This window comes from Lepisma saccharinum, chromosome 29, assembly GCF_977018435.1.
Source record: "Lepisma saccharinum chromosome 29, izLepSacc3.1, whole genome shotgun sequence".
NCBI classification, from domain to species: Eukaryota; Metazoa; Arthropoda; class Insecta; order Zygentoma; family Lepismatidae; genus Lepisma; species Lepisma saccharinum.
This window is the reverse complement of record NC_139257.1, coordinates 48,260,565-48,283,596: the sequence shown is the minus strand read 5'-3', so window position 1 is coordinate 48,283,596 and position 23,032 is coordinate 48,260,565. Positions and strand designations below refer to the sequence as shown.

At 39.6% G+C, this 23,032-nt stretch overlaps 1 protein-coding gene across 1 annotated transcript in view; it reads right to left on the bottom strand.

Annotated features, from left to right (window-relative positions):
• Positions 1 to 211: 211 nt before the first annotated feature.
• Positions 212 to 23,032, bottom strand: part of LOC145981484 (synaptic vesicular amine transporter-like) — a 51,603-nt gene continuing 28,782 nt past the window's right edge. The window contains exons 8-12 of the mRNA XM_083114714.1: positions 21,011 to 21,154; positions 17,416 to 17,599; positions 8,873 to 9,009; positions 753 to 915; positions 212 to 308 (exon numbers count right to left, since the gene is read on the bottom strand). Coding sequence (XP_082970840.1) covers positions 802 to 915; positions 8,873 to 9,009; positions 17,416 to 17,599; positions 21,011 to 21,154 — 579 coding nt within the window. The 3' untranslated portion in view covers positions 212 to 308; positions 753 to 801. The remainder of the gene's footprint in view (positions 309 to 752; positions 916 to 8,872; positions 9,010 to 17,415; positions 17,600 to 21,010; positions 21,155 to 23,032) is intronic.

The window sequence follows — 23,032 nt, the reverse complement described above, 5'->3', positions numbered from 1 at the left end:
AAGTATTTTTAAAACAATTTGATAGATTCAACAAATGTTGAAAGGTAAAACCACTTCAAGAACAATGTTGTAACTGAGTTTTTATTTTTTTAACAGTGATACAATAATCCCACTTTACTTCGGAAAGTCCTGGATAAAATTTCATTTCAGAGTATATGGTTAGAAACTAAATCATTTTCATGGTAATTTCGCAGAGAAAGTACACATTTCAAAACAGTGAGAACGTTGAAAAGAGCTGACTCATGAGAACTTTCGTTGTCTTCCACTTATATTTTCTCCAAACGCATCTTGTAGATCGCTCCTGTACCCTAAAAGTACAAGAAAAATACTTTCATGAAACAAGTATTCATACAGAGAAAACGCCCAATTTGTGTAAGTTAGTGCCACTTAACTTCCTGCAAGACATAAACCTTACGTACTAACATGCAGTGCCACAATAATGAAGACTGATTTCTCGAGGGTGTTACGGCGTTAAAGGAATACATAAGACGTTGCTTACAGTTGAAGCGCACAGAATTATTTATTCCCAATAAGTAATAGAAAATAACCCTTGCTGTGATAACCACAGCAACTTAGCTACCGAGCCAATCCTGGTTTCGTCTGATTTCTAGCTTTCGGTGTCTCTGCCAGTCCTACCACAATGGGATCTGTTGCCTTGAATCATTGCCCTTCCCATTTAAATTCCCTCAGGAATTCTTACTATACGATCCCCGTAACCAGATTTCAATTTAATTTACACGAAAGAAACTTACATGTAACTTCAGCTTTGTTTTATGTCTTCGGTTGATGCTCATTTGTTAGCTAGTCGCTGTCGTCAGAGTCGAAGAATCTCCTGTAGGTGGCAGCAGCTTTCGTCGGTCTCTCGTCGTCTGTGGTGTTGTAGTTGATGGCGGGAGGATTCGACATCAGGATTGTCTGCAAGGAAATAGACGAAATTTCATCTAGAATTTGGGAGGGACATTTATAAATCGCATACATAACCAGACTTCATCTAGCATATCATATTCTTCAATTTACATTTGATGAGATTACTGAAATCCAGCCTGGTGAAAGTTATTAGGTAATGAAGAGAGTTCTGTCTGTTTCTGGCGATGTTGAACGTCACGCGCTCCGCACACTGCCAGTTGCAAGGTTAGACAGATAAGAAGACAGCCTGTTGTTGGTGGCCGTAGAAAAAAAAGTCCAGCGCAGATAATTCTGCCGTGCGATGCGCGAAACAACTAAAGAAGCAGTGTTGCTAATGGAGCAGATAGAAAAATCGCTGCAGTGCGCCGATGCACAGCTGTTACGTACAACAATAAAATTAGAGAATTCAGGTCTATTTAACGTTGAGTTTTAAACGTCATGCATTATACCAGGACTAGGATTAATATGTACTAACAAGTGGCTTTGTATGTAGCTACATACATATGGACTAAAAATTCGCAAAATATGAACTAACACATAAGTAAAATTACCAAAAATGCTGCAAAGAAGACTTCTTCATACGATTCCTTATTTGAGTGATTTCAAACAAAATAAATATATATATGTATATTATTTTTCATTGCATTAATGCACTGGTGGCGTTCTAACTTTTCACTCCCAAAACCCGTATACACTGGTATGGAACTGCAACGGCAGATAATAACATGCCAACGTGTTAAACCGCTACAATTGCACCATAACACTCCTCCTCAAGCAGTATTATTATTTCCTCTCTGAGATCTGCGACAGTCGGTTGCCTTTGTTGTACATTTACAAAGGATGCCGGCTTCCACAACAATAACAAGTACATATACTGCCACTAGACGATAAGCTGCGCGGCTTTTTCTTTTGTTATGAACCAGGGCCGGCGCTAGTCATTTTGCCTCCCTGGGAGGTGGCGGCTCTATTCGACCCCCCCCCCGGTCATTACGCAGCAACGGAAAATTGAAAATCAATATATTCCTAACTAAAACATCAAAATATAAAATAAATAATGAGACTTCTTATGCTATTTCAATACTATTCAGCGCAAAAGAATATCTCGCTCGATCACAGTTTTCAATAGGCTTATTTTTTTCTTCTCTTCAAAGTTTGCCGCTCTTTCGATGGCACGGTACGCCCTCCCCTTCCGCCGGCCCTGCTATGAACTTGGTCACCCATCAAAGCATGGCAATTTTAACACAGAAAACAATATGTATCGCATTAAGCAGCAAAAATGACAGCCTCGTCTATGCAATTTCTACAAGAACACGTGCCGGAGCCAGAGTTGAAATGATGATGGAGCCACATAATTTATTTATTTTGATTAATTCCAAAATTATGAAATTTGAACAATTTGTTGCTGCTGTTCGCTGCTCTCTTGCCAAAATGCTTTATTGGGATGCTAACACCATGACTGGCTTCCTCCTTCATGAACTCGTGCACGTTGCTTAGAATTTCCCGAGCTTGGCTATGCAAGGTTTTTGATTTCAACTTCGACAGAACTGGAGGCATTATGGAATTTAACGTTCATTAGCAAACACACACTTTTACATACACACACGCAATACACGCACACAACGTCAAACCGGGCAAATACTTAGTATAAAATAAAAATGTGGTGCTTCCAATCCAACAAAACTCACCGCCACTTTACCTGCCTTTTCCCCTTCCGTGACAGAAATAGTGCTTCATTATTACAGTTGGCAACACTAGTTACTAGCTAGCCAGTGAACATGCACTGCATAAAAGAAGCAAGCACTACGCCGTACTATATTGCCACATTACCGTCCCTACCGAACGGTGGGAACCGCGAGCTGGAGCGCTATTCAATTGTTTTCAATGATGTTTGCGCGAGTGTGTCCAGGAATGGAATGACAATATGGCAACAATAGCGAAGGTTTTCGAGCAGGGTAGAACACATGATGCTAAGAGAGAGGGAGACGAAACGAAAATTCGTTTCTACGCAACGGCAAATTTACGTGTGTGGCACTCTACACACGTTCAATTAGCACGTTATGGTCGGTGCAGTGCAACGTGAACGTCAGTGAGGATAGGTAATATGTGGGTTCTTCAAACAGTGTGAAAGAACTTGTATGCTGTATGAGTTTCAATTTGGAACAAACGCGATTTCATAATATACAGGGTTTATCATAAGTAATGGCGCAAACTGACACAGGTGAAATACACGATAATAGAAGCAAAAAAAGTCTCAGTAAACATGGGTCTGCAAACGAGCCGTTTTCGAGATAATTGCGAATGTGTGGTTACAAGCCGCAACTGACTTCATCGTTTGTAAAGGTCGTCCTAGTTGGTAAAATGCTAATAATACATGAACAAAAGTCATCGGAGATCTATCTCATTGCTTTTATTGAACATTATACTTACTTTAACAAGGAATACAGTACTACGTTAGTATGTTACAATTACTGTATGTACACTCGTACCTGTTAAAAGAGGTGTTCAAAGTGTTGCTGTAAGGTTCCATTTTCACTACGCAGTACAGCCCAACTGACGTGACTCCCACACTACGATTCGACTGTGTACTGCTTGTATCCATCCTGTCTGATTACAACGCCACCTCTCGGAAATGTTCGGTTTTGTTTTCTGTTCCGAGCAAACCTCGGAACGCGCAAGGAGTAAAGCACTCTGTGTTTACAAAATGCAATCAGTGACGGCTTGTAACCACACCTTCGCACACATTATTAGCATTTTACCAACTAGGACGACGTTTACAAACAATGAAGTCAGTGGCGGCTTGTAACCACACATTGTCAATTATCTCGAAAACAGCTCTTTTGCATACCCATGTTTACTGAGACTTTTTTGCTTCTATTATTGTGTACTTTCAACTGTGTCAGTTTGCGCTTTTACTTATGATACACCCTGTATATAATGTAATAATAATAATAATAATAATAATAATAATAATAATGTATATATTTGGCACAAGGGGAAGTATCCTCCCTGTTAGGTGTCGTTCTGGTCAAATATAACAAACCTAATTACAACCACTAAACATATAATATTACCTTTCACATAACAATCCTAGAAAAATCTAGAAGTTGTTTAATTAAAACTGAGTTCTTGAAAAACCCTGACAAAATATAGAACACTGTAAAATGCAGCACAATTGATTCAAAAATTGTCAGCTTTGAAATATTTGTTTCTCTTAAGGATCCCTACAGTTCATAAAATACATTGAAATGGATTTTGGAAAGTCGAGCTCACAATTTATTACTTTTGTTTCGTATATGGGAACGATGATTTCCGTGCATCTGTCTCTGGCTGGTTCTCTTCGTTCGCTGTCGATCGGACGAGACCATTGTTGAGCGGTGAATCACCCACTTGCAGGGACGGCGACAGGGGTGGGCACGGGTGGGCAAGCGCCCACCCAAAAATTCCTGTGCCCACCCGATTGCCCACCCAATCAAATTCAATAAGTACATATACTCGGGGATATATGAATGATTAAATATTTAAGTGTAACCTGGTGTTCATAACATGTATATTTTACTTGTGAATATTATCTATGCTGGAAATGTTCACATATTATCCAACCCATAAAAAGCCACTATTGTCATTGTTGAAACAAAAACTGTGATCAAATTAATACTTCCATGTTTAAAAGCAGCTAGTAGGCTTAGGAGGCTCAAAATTATGCAGGGTATGATCAAGATTAAATCAGAATTGAGGGCGAACTTGAAGGCTGCAGCTCCGGGCCTCCACTACGTATATATATTCCGGCCTGGCTATGGTTAAAATAATCTCCAAATAAACAAATCTAAACATCATCTTAGCGTTACTTCCACCAGCAACACAATACATTATTTCGACTTTTTAAATTAATATGAGAATAATTTAATCAAGAAGACTTAGTTAGATGGGCAGGCCATGTGACACGAATGGCAGAGGAAAGAATAGTTTACAGGATTCTTGTTGGGAAACCGGATGGTAAGGGACCAGTAGGAAGGCTAAGATGAGGATGGAGGGATAACGTTGAGATGGACCTAAAATAAATCGGTAAGGATGGGAAAGATTGGATTGATCTTGCCCAGGATAGGGACAGATGGAAGACTTGTGTTGCTGCAGCCATAAACCTTCGGGTTTAAGTATGCTCTAGAGCAGGCATGTCGAACGCAGCTATCTATTGTAATTATACGAATATACGTTATTTGAATTCAACTTCAATACTGTATAATGGCTGAGTAAGTACAAATTTTTGCAAAGATTAACGATTAATAGTAACTCACTGCCTGTTGTGACGATAAAAAGTAGATCACTGCTTGATTGAAGTTGGACATGCTTGCTATAGAGTATAATATAATTTTAATTAGCTCTGCATTGAAATTCCAGAAGTGTCCCTTTTCTTTCATTACAATTTTTATATACCTGTCATCTTCAAATATCAATATGGTATACGAAATATCAACTTTATATTCGTTCTACTAATAAGAAGGAATCACAACAATCACTACAATACCGAAGTGAATAAATTTTAATAAATCAGTTATATATGGAAAAAGCTACAGAATTATTCAATTGCTAATGAGTGGCTTATCCTATTTAGAAATCCTCGTTCCACACATAAATTTTGTCACATGAATCAGCGGAAAATGTCAACAGAATCTGTAGATGCAGCTGAAGTAAAGAAAACAAGTAATGTCACGAAGTATATAGAAGACGATTTTGTTAGTTTGTTTCTAAGCCCACTTTTATGCTCAGATAGGCTAATCGGGACTAAACCTACAGTTTAACGTGTAGTCCGAACCCGTGTGCATTGTGCTTCCACCAGAGGGGGGGGTAGTCGAACACAGGACCTCTTCATTATAATGCGAGAGCGTTATGCCATTGGGGGAAAAATATACAGAAAGAACTCGCACCAAACGTGGCATTTTATCACCACAGAAGATGCGTCTATTTTAAGAGGGTGATTGCCTGAGACAAATATTTGAGACATTCGGAAAACAACGTCATTGTTCATGGAATTAGCTGCCTTGATCCACTAATGAAACGCTGTGCAATTGAAATTACCACCTCAACTTTCTAAGAGGTATAAACTAATGAAACTCCATTTTTGGAAGAGTAAGTTGTGGTTGATTTGTTTTATTGTAAGTCATTTTTCTGCTAATTTTAATAATGACGATGTTATAAGGTTCAATGGTGATTACATGAAAGTAACGAAGGGGGGAAAACAAACACATGCTGACACTCAAAATACAAACCCTCATAAATTATTACTTTGACAGTGGTTCCAGGCGCCGGGAACTCGTTGCCCTGAAAGTGTAAAGTTTCCAGGGTATGCTGCACAGGATAGAGGTTGACATTCTAGTGTGTTCGAAATGGTCACGCCATACAACCCAATGAAAAATAGATGAAGTATTACTGGTACGATGAACAACTTCGATGAATTCCCTGTGTCCTAAATCATTTTGTTACCTCAAAAAATATGTTCATGTAACCATACGTGTATTGCTTCTCCCGCATTAGTAATATGATAGTTCTTCAGAAAACGAATAGCAACTTAGCTAATAATCTCTTAAATTCTGAACAGATTTCTCAATCTTACTTGTTTATTACTTATGACGAGTGATATTTTGTCAAAATAACCTTTCATTAGCCTAGGAATACTTCATGGACAATGAACAAATAATTTGTTTCCGCGGGATTATGGCGCAGGCTGCGCCATCGAGATTCTTTGGGGGATTTTTCCCTTCAAATAAGGTAAAATCGAACATTTATATATTTTTCCAAAATACAGGTAAAAATTTTACACCTTAAATTCACCATATTTAATCCATTAGATGAAGAAAAGAAAGCGTTTAAGGTCATTATTGAAGGTGCGAGGGAGGGGGGGGATAAATATCCAACTCTTATATATTAGGCCTTAATTGACATGTGGGTTCTGGGGGGAATTCTGAATTAAACGTTGGCGGGGACAGTATTCAACTCTAAGTCTTACATTATGGCGGGTATTTTAGTTAGAGGGGCATTGAGCATTAAGGTATCCAATTCTTGTGTATTACTAATATCCAGTCTACAATATGAACAGTAAGTCTAAAATTGGCACGGACATTTTTGTGGTAGGATTTAGTATGAAATGTAAAGGGGGAGATAGGAAGCTCTTGGTAAAGTGTTAAATCTTAGATTGTCAAGGGATTTCTGTAGTGAAGACACGTTTTCGACCCCGAACGTGCCAAAACAGAAGTTGGAAAAGACTAAATATACCTGGATCCTAAGAAAGTATTGACACCCCGTTAAATTAATATTTTTGAAAGCCTGCAAAGAAATGGATGTAAAAATGTTCTTGCTTGCTTCGCTCGCAATAATGTGTTTGATACAACAATGCGTGTTTGACGCTTTACTGAGGTGGATGAATTTTTATGCTATAGCTGCATTACAAGACATGAGCGATATTCTCCATATTCATGAGTAACATCACTTCTTAAAATATAGTGCTTAGTGTTGGTATACTGCTTATTTTAAAGCAGGTGCATCATTTGTAACAAAAAACTAAGAAAAAAGTTAGTTTCGGTGTAGGGATTACGATATAGTTTCAGGGCGCAAATGATATGATTTTGGGGGGGGCGGATGACATGGACATGATTTTTGTGGGGATGCGCCATTGGCCCTTGATGGGGGGATGGGCACCCCTGCGTATATTGTTCTTGCCCCTCAAATTTTGGCGCCCAATCGCTGCTACTACGAACATTCAGATAGATTTGTCAGTTGTACAAACCTTGTAAGCTAAGAAAAGTGACCCCCAAGGAGTAAGAAAACTCTTTCAGTCAAAAACTTATACGATGAAAATACTATGCTCAGAAATTACGAGAAACTTCACGATTGTCTACCATTGCACTTTCTATCACTTTCGCCGAATACATAAAATCAAGTATGTGTCTTGTATTTGCAACACAAGCTTAAACCTAATTCACATTTATTTCACTGTATTAACATGCATGAAAGAATGTGATTAGAATGTATGGCTGGGGTATGGCTGCACATGTGTAAACACTTCGTTGAAATAATTGTGTCCATCAGAGACAAAGCGAAAGGAAATGGAACAAGATGCGAGAATAGATTAGAAAAGATAAAGAGGAAAACAAGGAAAGGGAAAAGAAGTAAGAGGAAAATCGGGAGTGTATGAGAGAGGGCGATACATACGTCTTACATTTATACTGCCCACCCTAATCTATTACTATGGAGCTTCTGCCCACCTGGTCGAAAATTTCTGGCGCCGCCCCTGCCCACTTGTTCCATGGGCCATTAACTCTTATCAATAGTAGTGTAGGCGGTGTCATCGTAACTGCGAACAGTCGAAATTGCGAACAGTCCTAATTTCAAACACTTGCTGCCTGAACAGGAATAAGGTTGTGTTCTAATTGCGAACACATTTATCTTGAAGGAGTTCCACATCTTTTTCGGTACCAAGGGGTTGTCGAGACATTAACGAACGCACAAATAAAAGTCTGATTAAGTCTGAATGGTGGAATGATTTGGAAGGATTTACAAATGATAGCAGGTTGGCTACATATCTCTGGGTCACTACCCTTATTTGTTTTCAAAAACAGTTCCTTGTTCAGTTCCATGTGTTCGCAATTAGGACATGGACTTATTTCTCACTTTTGTGTATTCGCAATTAGGACATGGACGTACTTCTCACTTTTGTGTGTTCGAAATTAGGACATGGACTTATTTCTCACTTTTATGTGTACGCAATTAGGATGTGGACTTATTTCTAACTTTTGTGTGTTCGCAATTAGGACATGGACTTATTTCTCACTTTTATGTGTTCGCAATTAGGACATGGACTTATTTCTTACTTTTGCGTGTTTGAAATTAGAACGATTTAGGCATTGTTCGCAATTAGGACTGTTCTGTGTAGGCACAGTAACAAGAAAACACCAACACGTATAAGTTTTCTTACCTGCGACTCCAGAGGATTGTCGACGACGTAACCGAGGATTACGAGGAGAGGACAATACAAGATGTTGAGGATTCCAACAGACCTCATCAGCCACGGAAATCCAATGTTACGAACTATTTCGCCACCAACCATCGGACCTGTAACATGGAAGGAAATGTAAGTTAATGAAGACAAAATGTTATTGGAGGCAAAACAAAAGTACAAAGCTCCTTTTTATTGAAAATGCTGTAAAAGTACCGCATTTAGGACTGGAAGCGGAAGATATAACAACATTCAGAAACATTGAAATTATTCATCTCAGAATGAAGCAGCACACATAACCCAGAATGTGTCAAATGACACAAATATTGACTTCGGAAACACATAAAAGTGCATAACATGATGCACTTCTAGTGTATCAAAATACACACTGAAATGCATTAAGGGGCACTTGCATCATCTGTTGCTCCGGGCGACACAAAAAAATGCATCAAGTGATATAAGTCACGACCATTTCGAAGAAACCAAAATTACATGTTCTGTCGATGGATGCACCGAAAATGCATCATCCTCGATTTGATGCATTTCGAATTCTTACCAAAAAAAACTTTAAAAAATACTTAAAAAAATGAAAACTCGAGTCTTTGTACACCAAACAAGAGATATAATGTTATCTGTATCAAACGTCCACAAACTTTGCTATGTATAAAGTAAATTGTATAGCAAAGCAAGGTGAACTATTCATATGACTTACATTCCAGCTTACTAAACGCACGATCATGAAAATAGGCGGCTGGACAGAATTGCGCTGTTGCCACATATGGGAAAAGCAAAGCGAGAGCGGGACAAAAGTCGCTGGTTCCCGCGCACTGTGTGGCAACGTCCACCGGGCTGCGTTGCCTAGTTCGAGTATCAGACCGACTTCTCTCCGAGGCACTTTCGAATCCCACTCGATAGAGAGCTGGTTATCGTCTGAATTGAAAGTTCGTTACAGGCTTCAGAAATTGAGTCCCATATACGTATACGTCGGTTAAGTATGGCAACTATTTTTTTCCTCGCGAACAGAGGACAACACTAAAAATTTAAGATATACGATTGAAAGTGTATGAAATGTACTTTCGAAAGAAGCCATCGGATGGTGTATGTGAACAAAGGTGAGAAAATAAGCATGTACCCAAGTTCAGTCGGTGAATGACAGCGTTCGAAAATGGAGGTCATGAAGCACGTACGTTCATACGCTAAAATAGCAGTTCTCTGTAGCAGAAATGCATGGGAATGCCATACAGAGCTACGGGAAGAATTGGGTGTGCATGCCATGCCCTATCGAACAGTGGATAATCTGGGTGACTACTTTGAAGGTTGTGAACAGTGTAGTCTTGTGTTCTAGTTGTTCATGCCATAAAAAACACTGTTGTCCAATGTCCTGCCTCTTCCCTACGAGAGTCTCCTGAATTCAGACTTCATCTGATAGCTTCATCCGAAGGTTCATTCCATACACTTTCAAACGTATATCTTAGATTTTTCGTGTTGTCCCCTGTTCGCCAGGATAAAAATAGTTGCCATGACTTATGACTTAACTCACGTATACAACGAGATCTTTCATTCTCTTAAACCTTCGAACACACGGGGTTGTGCTCCGACGTGGCAACAGCGCGAACTTCTGCCACCCACCTAATTTCATGGCCCTGCGTTTAGTCTCGAACCTACGTACATCTCGATATTTCAGACTTGCATCGATTTCTAAGCTGTGGTGTTCGTCTCACTTATTCGTGGATAATTACACCTAACGTTGAAATCACCAACCCTGATACCTTCTGTAAACAAATCCACGTGCATGCAGAAAGCATTGCAAACTCATAGAAGTAAAATAATCCACACGGAAATCCAGCGTTGTTACAGGATTCATTACGTAAGGTAAAACAACGGCCAATTTGTAGTATGGGATACGCTGCCGCAAATGACGTCTCACTTTTAACCCAATGCTCTTTCTTTTTTTACTTATTGCTTCACCTTTATGGTTAACTCTTTACAGCAGTAATCATTTCCCATAAATTTGGCTTCTTTCTTGCATGCGGATTGAATATATTTTACTTGCATTTTTTTGAGACAAAATGATATATCATGGTAATGTATATTTCTAAGGTTTGATAATAATAATTCCCTTTATTACATTATTATATTACATACTGAATTTGCATTATCATATAATTTAGACAATTATCAACTATAAGCAACAATCATACACAAATATACAGCTATTCAATACATGTAATAAGGGGGGAACCCCCGAAGTAAGCCCGCCTCCTCCCGCCTACATTCGAGGGTATGGTCTTATTGTCCTGGTTCCTAAAAATATACCAGGACGTCAGTTGCTCCGAATTTGACGGTTCCCCCGACTTTATTTCCTCTATTTATTACTATTTGCATTTTAAAATAAGTATAATAATAATAAATTGTAATGCTATACAAGGAATATATACATGATATAATTGATGTATACAATACTTTATGTGATATTATTTCTGTTCTGGAATCCAGAACAGATGACATGAACCTCGTGAGTGACATTACATTACATAACAATATTAATAATAATATTTTAAAAACATCACGAAGAACATCTTCAATAATTATCGATAACGTTTCCCTGGCAGTGAGACAAGCATGCATAATATTGGAGTCGCAGTGGATTCCGTTCCGGCATTCCAGAGCGGTTTGATGTACAAGATTATTTTCCTCATCAAACCCACAGAACCCAACTCACAAGTCCAGAACCCCAGTCTGGCATACCAGAGCAGGGAGCCCAAAGAAAGGCCGCATCCTGCGCCCACACTGATTGCTATTCATTAATTAGAAGGAAGAGATAAAATTAAAATTTTGGAGTGTGATATTTGTATTTGAATTCTTTAGGGTCGTTACCGCCGCGTGCACAACTGCTGCTGATCTGGCACACGTCCATGCAAGAGTGCAGCGCCTGCATTCCAGGGAGGGGACAAGGGATCACGACGGACAAGGAGCAATGTCCGTGTGAAGAACGATGCTTTATTGTCGTTGCTTCTCTACATTATAAAATGGCATCCTATCACGCCCGTCTCACTACCAGGGGTCATAACTTTTTGTTTTATTACATTATTATTTAATTATTTAATCAATGTAACGGGAGTGATTAATGTTTATGAAACTAAAAATATCCCTTTATTACCTTCAAGAAATATAAACATTAATATATTACATAAGAAAAATAGAATATGTTTAACCATGCTAAGCGTACAACTTGTAAGTTAATTGAACGCAATGAACATACATATATTAGATGTTGTTAGATTATAATCTTAAATTGTAATTCCAATCTCTGTCTCGAGCTCAACTTCCAGGGAGTCCACTGGCTTCCAGCGGTGATTCATTTATTTGATCTAATTTGATCAGATAAGCTTTCTTAAGTAAATTAAAAATCTCCAGAAGGGAAGCTCCCGGAATGTCAGTTTCTTGTTTTGGGTTTTTTTTTTTTTTGTCCTCCCTGGGGATCGAGCTGAGATGGTTTACTTAACACTGCTTGTTCCTCCTAACGCCGTTCCATCCGTCTCATGTACTTCCTGTGTCGCTCCCCAGGCGTGCGGGGTGGGTGGATTCTTCTTCTCTCGGCCGCCTCCTTCGTCCAGCGGCGACATCGCAGCAGCGACGCCCCGACGCACCCTCCGGCGACTCCTCTTCGGGGTGGGGCTCGGGAGGGGGCGCAGGGATTCCTCTCCTCGGATTCCTTCTTGGTGTTTCGGCGGGGGCTGGGCGGGGCAGGGGGGCAAAAGGTCGCCGGCGATTATCTCGCATGAATATCTTCAGCTCCGCATCGGACACCGTGTCTGCCAGAGCATTTAGTTTATCAAAATGTGGACTCCTTAGCAGATTGTAGACGTCCGTGTGGGGAAGTTCCCGCCTCGCTGCGATGATAATTTCGTCCGAAGCTTGGCAGAAAAATACCTTGTGCTCTGGGGTGTCGATTTCCGTCTTGCAGGACCTGCAGAGATCGTTGTCTCGTCTCTCCGTTTTTAAAAGATGGGTGCCGTATGGGCCGTGGCCCGTGAGAAAATGGATCAAGCCCTTTGAGAACCCTTTGTTTTTATGCACCAAAGGCTCGTTCGTGTTCGGCATGAACTGGTAGAGTCTCCTACCCTTCTCGGAAGAGCTCCATTCCCTCTGCCTGCCAATCCTCTCTTACTCTTTGCTTTATGTCACGGAATGTTGGGTAGAAGTTTCCTAGGATCTCGGTTATCTTTCTTTCGTTGCCCTTCCTGAAAAAGTAGGAAAGGGCCCGGAGCTTTATAATGTAATCCAACGGCAAGGTGCCCGTTACTGTGAGCATGGCTTCGGTAGATGTTGTTCTGAACGCCCCGGTTAGCCTGAGCAGAACCTTTCTCTGCGACGATCTGAGTCTATGCACGTACGTCGATTTCCCCAGGGATGTCGATGCCCACGCAGATGCACCATACGATACTATAGAGTCGTAAATTGAGACCAAGTACGTTTTCCAGGTTGAGGGTAGCAGATGGAATTTGTTGGAGGCTATCGTGGCCACCTTGTTCATTATTAGTTCTGCTTTAGAGGTAATGGTTTCGATGTGCCTCTTGAAAAGCAGCCCCTCGTAAAGAGTGACTCCGAGATATTTTACTTCCTTCACTCTTTTGATGGAATTATTATTTATTTTAATTGTAGGGTTTCTGTTAAAACTTAATTTTCCTTTTAGTAAAACATAGTTGGTTTTATTCGCAGAAAGTTCCAATTTGGCTTTGTTACACCATTGCGTCAATCTATTAAGAGCAGTAGAAGTGCGTGATTCAATCTCCCGTCTGGAATTTCCAGTTATCACCAGCAATAAGTCATCTGCATACGCAATACACTTGTGTACTACCTGTAGGCCCTTCATGACTTGGAGACATGGTTCGAAATTAGCATTCCACAAGTGTGGACCGAGGACCGATCCCTGTGGGCACCCTTTAGATATAAGTTTGTTGATTTTTCCTTCTGGAAGAGATAAAAACACTCTCCTGTCGGTGAGGTAGTCAAGTAAGATAGTGTACAGTGTCCCAGGACAGTCCAAGTTCCGCAAAGTTTGGAAGAGGTGGGGCCACCAGAGGTTGTCGAAGGCCCCCGATATATCCGCCAGCACCGCCACTGCATATTTCTCGTCAACCAAGCCGATCGTGTTTAATAGATTGTTTATAGCGTCTTCGGTAGATCTGCCTTTCATGAAGCCGAATTGAATGTCTGAGCTGTTTGTTAAAGCTGTGAATTCCAAAAGTCTTTTAGTCAGTAATTTTTCGAATATTTTTCCCAATATGTTGATAAGACAGATCGGTCTGTACGACTTGGGGTGCGTTTCCTCTTTTTTCCCATCTTTTTTAATAATAATAAGTTCAGATTCCTTCCAAATTTTCGGAAATTCCTTAACAATGAGACATTGATTGTACAGAGACGTTAGGAAAGGGGCGATTGCCGGGGTAGCCATTTTAATGATTTCGGCAGGAATTTTGTCTGGACCCGGCGATTTTTTGCTTCTTGTGGCGGTGATTACAGTTATGACCTCCTCCACGCTGAAGGGAAGGAGGGGTCTGTTGTTGTTTTTTTCTTTATAATTACTTCTGATGTATTTATGGGTGTCGTTATCTTCATTTACGTTATCATCGGGAAGTAGAGTGTTAAGTAGCAATTCCGCTGTGTCTTGCAGGTCCTTGGTGTAGGTGCCGTCCTCTTTCTGCAGAGTTGTAAAACCAGTTCCAATCTTTATCTTGTCCATTGCAACCCTATAGGGGAGTCCCCATTTGTCATTTTTTAATTTTGATTCGACAAAGCGTTTCCAGCTATTGGTTTTAAAGTTCTTCAGCTCGGCTTCGTATCTGCTCTTCGCCCTCCTGTAGAGATCTAAGTTTATTACCCTCAGAGCGTGTATTCGCGTCCTCTGGGACAGCTTAGGCGCTTTCTTCATGACTTGCTTTAGGTTTTTAAGTTTTTTGGGCCAGAGCTTACCAGATTGTCTCCCGCTGGACGATATTTTCGGGGTTGATTGATCTATTGCATTTTTTAGTTCTTCTGTCACGTATTTTGCCCATTCATGCACGGTCTTTGTAAAGTCCACCTACGGTGGGAGATTTATTGCTTGCATAAGAAGCCTATGATTAGTTTTTCTCCAGTCGTACGTATTTTCGGCATTGCTTGTGGGTTCGTTGATGTCGGTTAATAAACAGAAGGGGATTATGTTATGGTCACTCGTGGTTTCCATGTCGAAGACCTTCCAGTCTCGCACTTTTCCTGAGAGTTTGTTGTTTGATAAAGTGACGTCTATGTTGCTGGACGCCCCCGCTCTTCCCCTGTACGTTGGCGGATTTCCAGGAGCATTTTCGACAAAGAGGTTGTGGCTCGCAATAAAATTTTCCATCAACTCTCCGTTAGGATCCGTTGTGTCGCCGTGCCACCAAGGGGAGGAAGAGTTCGCATCCGCAGTTATCAGTAATTTGTGGATGTTGTAGGCATCGCATGCTTCCCCAATCTTGTCAAGAAAAATTTCGAGGTTAGTGCTGAATTGACAATAACTATTTATAAGGATGAACGTAAAGTTTTCTAAGGAGAGTTGTACACAATTAATGTGCGAGTTCGAAAATTGAGCGATTTTGGTTGGAATGATGTTCTTGTTCATTAAAATTATAGCAGCTTGTGGTTTCTCGCTGTCGTGTAATACTTTTATTCCTGACGGTACATATGGTATTTTACTATTAATAGTATACGGTTCTTGAATGGACAGAATATCAATTTTATTTATATTTGCGAATTCAAATATTTCCTGGGTAGCTAGTTTTGCACCATTGAGGTTGGCCTGTAAGACTCTTATTTGGCCGTTCATGGATGCCTGACGATCTGGTAACATTGCGGCCATTCTTTATGGTAGATAAATGCGACTCTTCCGTACGCCCTTGCGAAGTCAGCATAAATGTCTTCCAGCTCGAAGGGCACTTCCCTTCGTGAGAAAACCTTGTCAAGGAGTTCAAAGAGTTCATTTTCCGTAATTGGTATGTTATTCGACGCTAGAGTTATTTTGTCTATAGCCTCCGGATATGGAAAAGTAATGTTTCTGCCGTTCTTATGTTTATATCTGATTATTAGTCTCAGTGTGGTTGCCAGGTTATCTTTCTGTTCCAGCCGACAGAGGCGTAAAGACGTTTCGAAATCTTTATATATTGTATCTGGGTTTATGTTATTGAAAGTGACTTCCGGTGTAGGTGGGTTTAGGAGTGTCGCTTTGCAAAAATTAGGGTATTTACTGGAAGGTTGGAACTCAGGAGCGTTGGGGTTGAGGTTCTTTTCTGAAGCAGAGGTTGTGTTTACAAGGTTTGTTCGAGGAAGTTCTGAGGGGGTGGGCTCCAGGTGCAGTTGCGCAAGGATGTTTGTTGGCGAGGGAGGGGAGGGAGTAGTCCTTTTGAGTTTAGGAGAATAGTAGATAGTGTGAGGTCTCTCGGGTGATTCCGATGGGGAATCGGGTGGGGTCATAGGCAGAGTTAAAAGATTGTTTGTATTAGGTTGATGGACTGGTGAGGCACAAACTGGTGATGGCGGGGTGGATGAGGAAAGTGGAGAATAACTGTGTGGCATTTCCGAGTAGGATGACTCTGGGGAGCCATATGGGGGGTTAAGTGTGGGGAAAATGCAAGACAATGCGGTGAAAACGCTCATGGGTAGTCCGGGAATGTTTCGACTAATTATTTGGTAAGGTAGTCTCGCTGGAGGGGTGGATTGATTGTTGGTTAGGTAAAAATTTGATAATGGATTGTTATTGCAGTGAGTATTGCAATGCTCTGAGTTAAATATTGGCGATTTTAGCAGGTTAATAATTAGATCGTCAATCGGTTTCTCTTCTTTAGTAGCTAAGATTAGTTTCCATTCTCTTATCTTTCTTTCTCTGTATGCTGCCGCCCTTGCTTGCTAAGGTTTGATATAGATAGGAGTGTATTTGAAATTTGTTTGTAGATTTTATGTAAATTGTATCTTATGTAAATAAAATATATATTGGGCATAAACAGCCATATGCAATGCTGTAAGTCCAATAAATATATTGATGATGATGATCAAAACAAGACAAAGAAAGTTCGAAAATTTATTGCGGTTGGAAACTTTGACAAGCATCCTAATAACGATTTTTGTTCCGCCAAATATAGTGCACTTCGTAAAATATCTTGGTGACATGGCAAGGCAAGATAAGTGTGAAGATTAGGTAGGAATATGCAATGAAACTTTCAATGAGCTTAGAGATTTGTGTACATAATGATATTTTATAACATTGGTTATTTTCTAAAAATAATCATGTGAACAGCAAGGAAGTAGTGCCACTTTCAACATGGCGAGTTCTATGCGTGCGGGAAGGTCTCCGTGTTCAGTGATACATCGAATCGGTGAGACGGTTTGTTTACAGAAGGTCTCAGGGTTGGTGATTTACACTTTACGTCTGTTTGACCTTCACTCTGCTAATACGCAATATAAAGGCAACGACCATTTTGCCTCTGTAAGATGGAGAGGTGGCTCACCTAAAGAGTAAGCCAGGCTGACGGCGATCTGCTGGAGGGCGTACACGCTGCCGTAGTGTGCTCCGTAGCGGGAGTCCACCAGCCGAGCCATCAGAGGGACCAGCGCCGAATCCACGACCCCGATGCCCAGTCCCAGGCCGAAGTGCGGGGCCACCAGTTGGCTCATGGCGCTCGCAGAGGGAATCTTCAAGTAGGAAAAGAAGAAATGAAATCGTTGCACCAAAAACCCAGGCGTATTGAGTAAGTATACGTTTCAAACACAATAAAATGAAATCTTGGTACACAAATACACCGTGATTCATGCCTATAAACAGCAGCCATTCCATGTGAAAGTTGACAAACAGATACATTTTATTTTTATTCAAAGTATCACTTATTATATATGAAATTAAAAGGAAAATTATTAGGAATTATTAATACAAACATGAGTTTCATAGCTTTTATGTTTCAAACCTATTACTTTTTTCATGGTAAAAGTGGGATTTTATTTGTGATTCTGCACTTAATTTAGTTTCTTTATCATAACAAAGCTAAATAATTTCTAATTTGGTTCTAATTTTCTCATTGATTGTTTGTATACATCAAGATCTTAACTATCATACTTCATTTCTGAAACAAACCTTAGTTTGTAGAATCTATTTATGATAATTTTCATAGCCCTTGCATTGTTCCATAATCCTACAAAGTCAGGGTGCGAAATCCTGGGGGGACGGTGGGGATTTCCTCCTCCCACCAACAATCTTGGCCTGAAAAATCCCCCCACCAAAAATTTCCAGGGGGAGGGTTTTTGTTATAACAAAAGATAAGCCATTACTTTTAGTTTCAAATATACTTTACTAAGAGTAATATCGAAATCACACACAAATTAGTGTAGTTGTGAGTACTGAATGCATTTTCTCCCAAGAGATCGTTAACAAATCTACATCAATACGCACAATGAAAGTAAAAAAAGAATGCAAAACAACAATAACTATGAAATCTAATTGATTTATATTAACATAAAGCACAAACTAAACAAAAACTTACACATAATAAAACCACTTCAACTATTTCATTATTTATTAACATCTTTAACCGGTTAGTAATGGAATTAGCTTCTTTGCAATATCTGATATGTATAAAAGTAACAAATTAATTTCCTTTATGCAATTAATAACAATAGTATTATTAATAATAATAATATATTTTTAATTGAGTAATTTATTTTTACTTTTATTAACATTACAAATATGTATATCGTATAATATACACATATGTTTGTGGGGAAGGGGATTTGAAGATGAAGAACTTTCTCCCCCCCCACCAGTTTTCAATGATTTTGCACCCTGTAATGTGCACAGGTAAAAAATGTTCATAAAAAAGTATTTAGTAATATTTCTTGAAACTAGGAGCATTTAAATGACGAGTAAAGTTTGATTTGTGAAAATCTAATGACATTGTTTCAGTAAACCAATATGTTTCACAGAGTTTTCTGTGAAGGTTATAAAGTCATGTCTCAGAAGTGTCACACCCGCCACAATTACAAAAAAAATGTATTTCCTGTGGGTGAAAATTGAGATGGGGAGAAATATTCTGAAATTAAGTAACTTTCATCATAGAAAATTAAATGATAGAGTTGCATACTTGAAGGTGCTGAGAAAATAATTAAAGAATGAATGTAAATTTGTCTGAATGCCACACTCGTCACAGTGGAATTGCTCTAAATGATGATAAACAGTTGGAGATGCTTTTAGAGAGCAATGTGATCAGTTGTTTCGGGAGGAAGCAGTTGAGGTAAATGTTCAGTTTCTTAAAATGAATTAATAGTTAGTAGAAATTTCACATTCATGTAGGGATCGAACCTAGGTCCTTGATATTCTGAGGAAATACTCCAAAACTCTTCACTATCTTTTACAATTTTTATTCTTGTATTCTTAGTTTCATGCTTCATCATTAAATTTGATTTATTGGTCGATATAGTTTATTATACTTCGCTTTTGTGTCACTTTTGGCTAATTTGCGAAGATGAGGATGAGTGATGATATCATGAAATTGAAGAATGGACACTCACAAACACTCACGTCCAGGCTAGGATTCGAACCCGGGACCCCTGGCGTCGTAGCACGATATGCTAACCACATCATCATTAAATTTATACTTTACTTTTCATAAAGCATAAAGACAACTCAAATATTTCCATACCTCATCCAGTATTCGGATCACACCTCTCACGTCATATCGCACAACTCTAACCACTCCACCACCTGCATGAGTCTCAAATTTCCACCGACTTTATAATACTGTGTAACATACTCTAATACCACATTCAGTTTGTTTGAAATGATTCAAATAGTTTGTTGGAACACAAATGCTTTAGCACCAAGTTCTACCCCCTTTTTGCATAATTTACGAGGATAATAATGTCTTTGATACTACTACTACTAGTACTACTACTACTACTAAATAATAATAATAATGAGAGGCCGCGGTGGCTCAGTCGGTAACGCGTCTGACTACTATGCTCAAGGTCCCGGGTTTGATCCCCGGCCGGTTCAAATCCGGGAACTTTTCTAACGTTGGAAGCGGCCCCGGCGTCCACCCAGCGTCGAATAACATGGGTACCTGGGGGAAACCCTGGGGGGTAAAGGCGGTCAGGGGCGTGATGCTGATCACATCACCCCTACTCACGAACGGTTGAAGAAAGTGTGGGGCGTTACCCCCACACCCCCTATACGCCTTCATGGCGTGGTGCTAAGCACAGGGGAACACTTTACCTTTACCTTTTTTTTTTTTATAATGTTGGTACCGGGTTCGAATCCCGGCTTGGGCATGGATGTTTGTGAGTGTCCATTCTTCAATTCCATCATATCATCACTCATCCCCACTTCGCAAATTAGCCAAAAGTGGCACAAGAAGCGAAGTAAAATATAGCAAATCAATAATAACAATAACAAATAATAATGTTATAATAATAACATTATTATTTACATTATTATTATTATTATTATTGGTACGTTTATCCTGGTACTTGCCCCACCAGACAAAAATTCGTGGTTGCGCCTCTGGTTTGGAGTAATGGAAGTGAGTAGAATGCTTGGGCAATCTGCTATTCTCCTATCCTACTATCACCGAGCCATGTACTATCATTGAAAATTCATTTACAGCATGAGTACACATAAACATTTGTCAGCCGCAGAAGAATGATGATGTAGTTAAGATCGATGAGGTTGGTAGGTAGTTCACCTAAGTCAGGCAGACTGCTGTCCTTCTGTCCTTCCCAAAGTGCTCTCGCCTGTCTCTAATCAAATCGAAAAGTGAGTCCCCTGCCAGCCTGTCCGCTGCTCTAAACCCCTGTCTCAGGAGACTTCCTATACGCTGATACGTGAGTTTTTACCTTCCTATTATTGTAAACAGCTTACTACTTGTTTACCTGTTGTAAACCTTGTAGCCTCAATATATCAGGAAGTGGAAGTCTGCTTAACACTCGACTGTGCATAATTCAATACCTGAGAGGAGTGGACAGCTAGAGTAAACAAGTGAATGAACCTTGGTGAATTGAAGCCTCTAGAGAAAGTTAAAATAAAATAAAGAATAATCCTATGGATTGATACTTTACCAACAGAGCAGACGTCCCGACCAGCATCATGGCCGCCATCGCTATCTTCCAGCATCCCAGTTTGTAGGCGATGACCCCGAAGAAGTTGGTGCCCACCAGGTACCCCAGGCTGTCGGGGATGAACACCGTTCCCAGCTGCCATTTCTGCGGGAGAAACGAAGCGTGTTGTGAAAAGTTCAATTCACTAGAAATGCTGTACTCCTCTGGATGTCTATGAGGAAGCTTTTCAGAAATCCTCACTATTCCTCCCCTACAAATACGTATTTAGGGGGTCCGGACCCCCCCCGAAAGATTTATCAAGTACTAAAATTAAATAATGAAAAATATAAATATATTCCTTTAGCCGTTGTTGTATAATTTCTTCTGAACTTATTGGAAGACAAGGATTATATTGGGATCGTAGGGCTTTGAGGAACAGGAAAGACGTATTTAAGGGGTCCGGAGGCCCCCCCCCATCCGCCATACACACACACACCCAAAAGACTTATTAAGTACGAAAATTAAATAATGAAAATATACTCGTTTAGCATTTGTTGTATAATTTCCTCTGAACCTATTGGAAGACGGATTATATTGGGATCATACGGCTTTGAAGGACAGGAAGGACGTATTTAGGAGGCGTCCAGGGGTCCGGACCCCCAGAAAGACTTACCAAGTACTAAATTAAGTAATGAAAATATTAGCATTTGTTGCATAATCAATGGTTATTAATTTCCTCTGAACTTTTTTTAATCAGAAACTTACTTTTCTCCAACTACATGTGACATCATATTTGTTATTCGATAAATATTCAATTATTCATCTATTTGACATTAATTTTATTGCCACAGAACTTGTCTTATCTAAATTATTCCACTAAAGGTAAGCTACGAAATGAATATACGCTGTTATATCTATTTTTGTAACTACAGTCTTTTTACCTCGTGTAATAATAATATAATATTAATTTATGTATTGTAATTAGTATTAATTTGATTTAATATAATTATTTTAATTTAAACATTATTATTATAATTATTATTATTCCTGAGACGCTTGGTTCGGACCCACTAAAACATATTTCTAGATACGTGCCTGCTCCCCCAGCATGGGGATGGGTGAAAATATGTTGAGATTAGGGATGGCCACAAAATCCGGATTTCAAATTATCCAATATTCGTTTCGGATGCAACGGATATCCGAATATCCAGAGAATTCAGATATCCGGATAGAACAGATTTTGTGATTTGTTGAAAATATGTGCAGCGAGATCCGAAAATGACGAATAAAGAATATGTGGTTTGTTTACCCTGGGTCCGTTCCAACCTTGGAAATCTGACTTCGTACTTCATTACGCTGGCCAATACAGCATGGAAACTGGCAAAGGAAGAATTCCAAGAATGATGATTATTCGAATACAAGTAATATAGATTTTAAGCCCAGACCAGTGAAGGGGCTTGAGAAGTTTCAACCCTGGATCTACATCTACAAAGGGCCCCCCCTCCCCCATTGTAAGGCTCTAAAAAGGGCCAGACAAAAATACTGACATGACCAGAATTATGAGCAACTACAATCAACCAACTGGCATAACCCGACCTAAAGTTCAAATCACCAACCCTGAGACTTTCTGTAAACAAAACCACGTGCATGCAGAAAGCATTGCAAACTCATAGAAGTAAAATAATCCACACGAAAATCCAGCGTTGTTACAGGATTCATTACGTAAGGTAAAACAACTGCCAATTTGTAGTATGGGATACGCTGCCGCAAATGACGTCTCACTTTAAACCCAATGCTCTTTCTTTTGTACTTATTGCTTCACCTTTATGGTTAACTCTTTGCACCAGTAATCATTTCCCATAAATTTGGCTTCTTTCTTGCATCTCAAAACCTGGGAAAATCATACGCATCCATTCAATAAATTCTTTGAAATACAAAAACAATGGACAGAAGCTAAAGTCATAGATCCTATACACACGTTCTTTTATTTTGCATATTGCCCATACATAGACCCGGAAACCCGTTCAAAGTGTTTCACCTTTC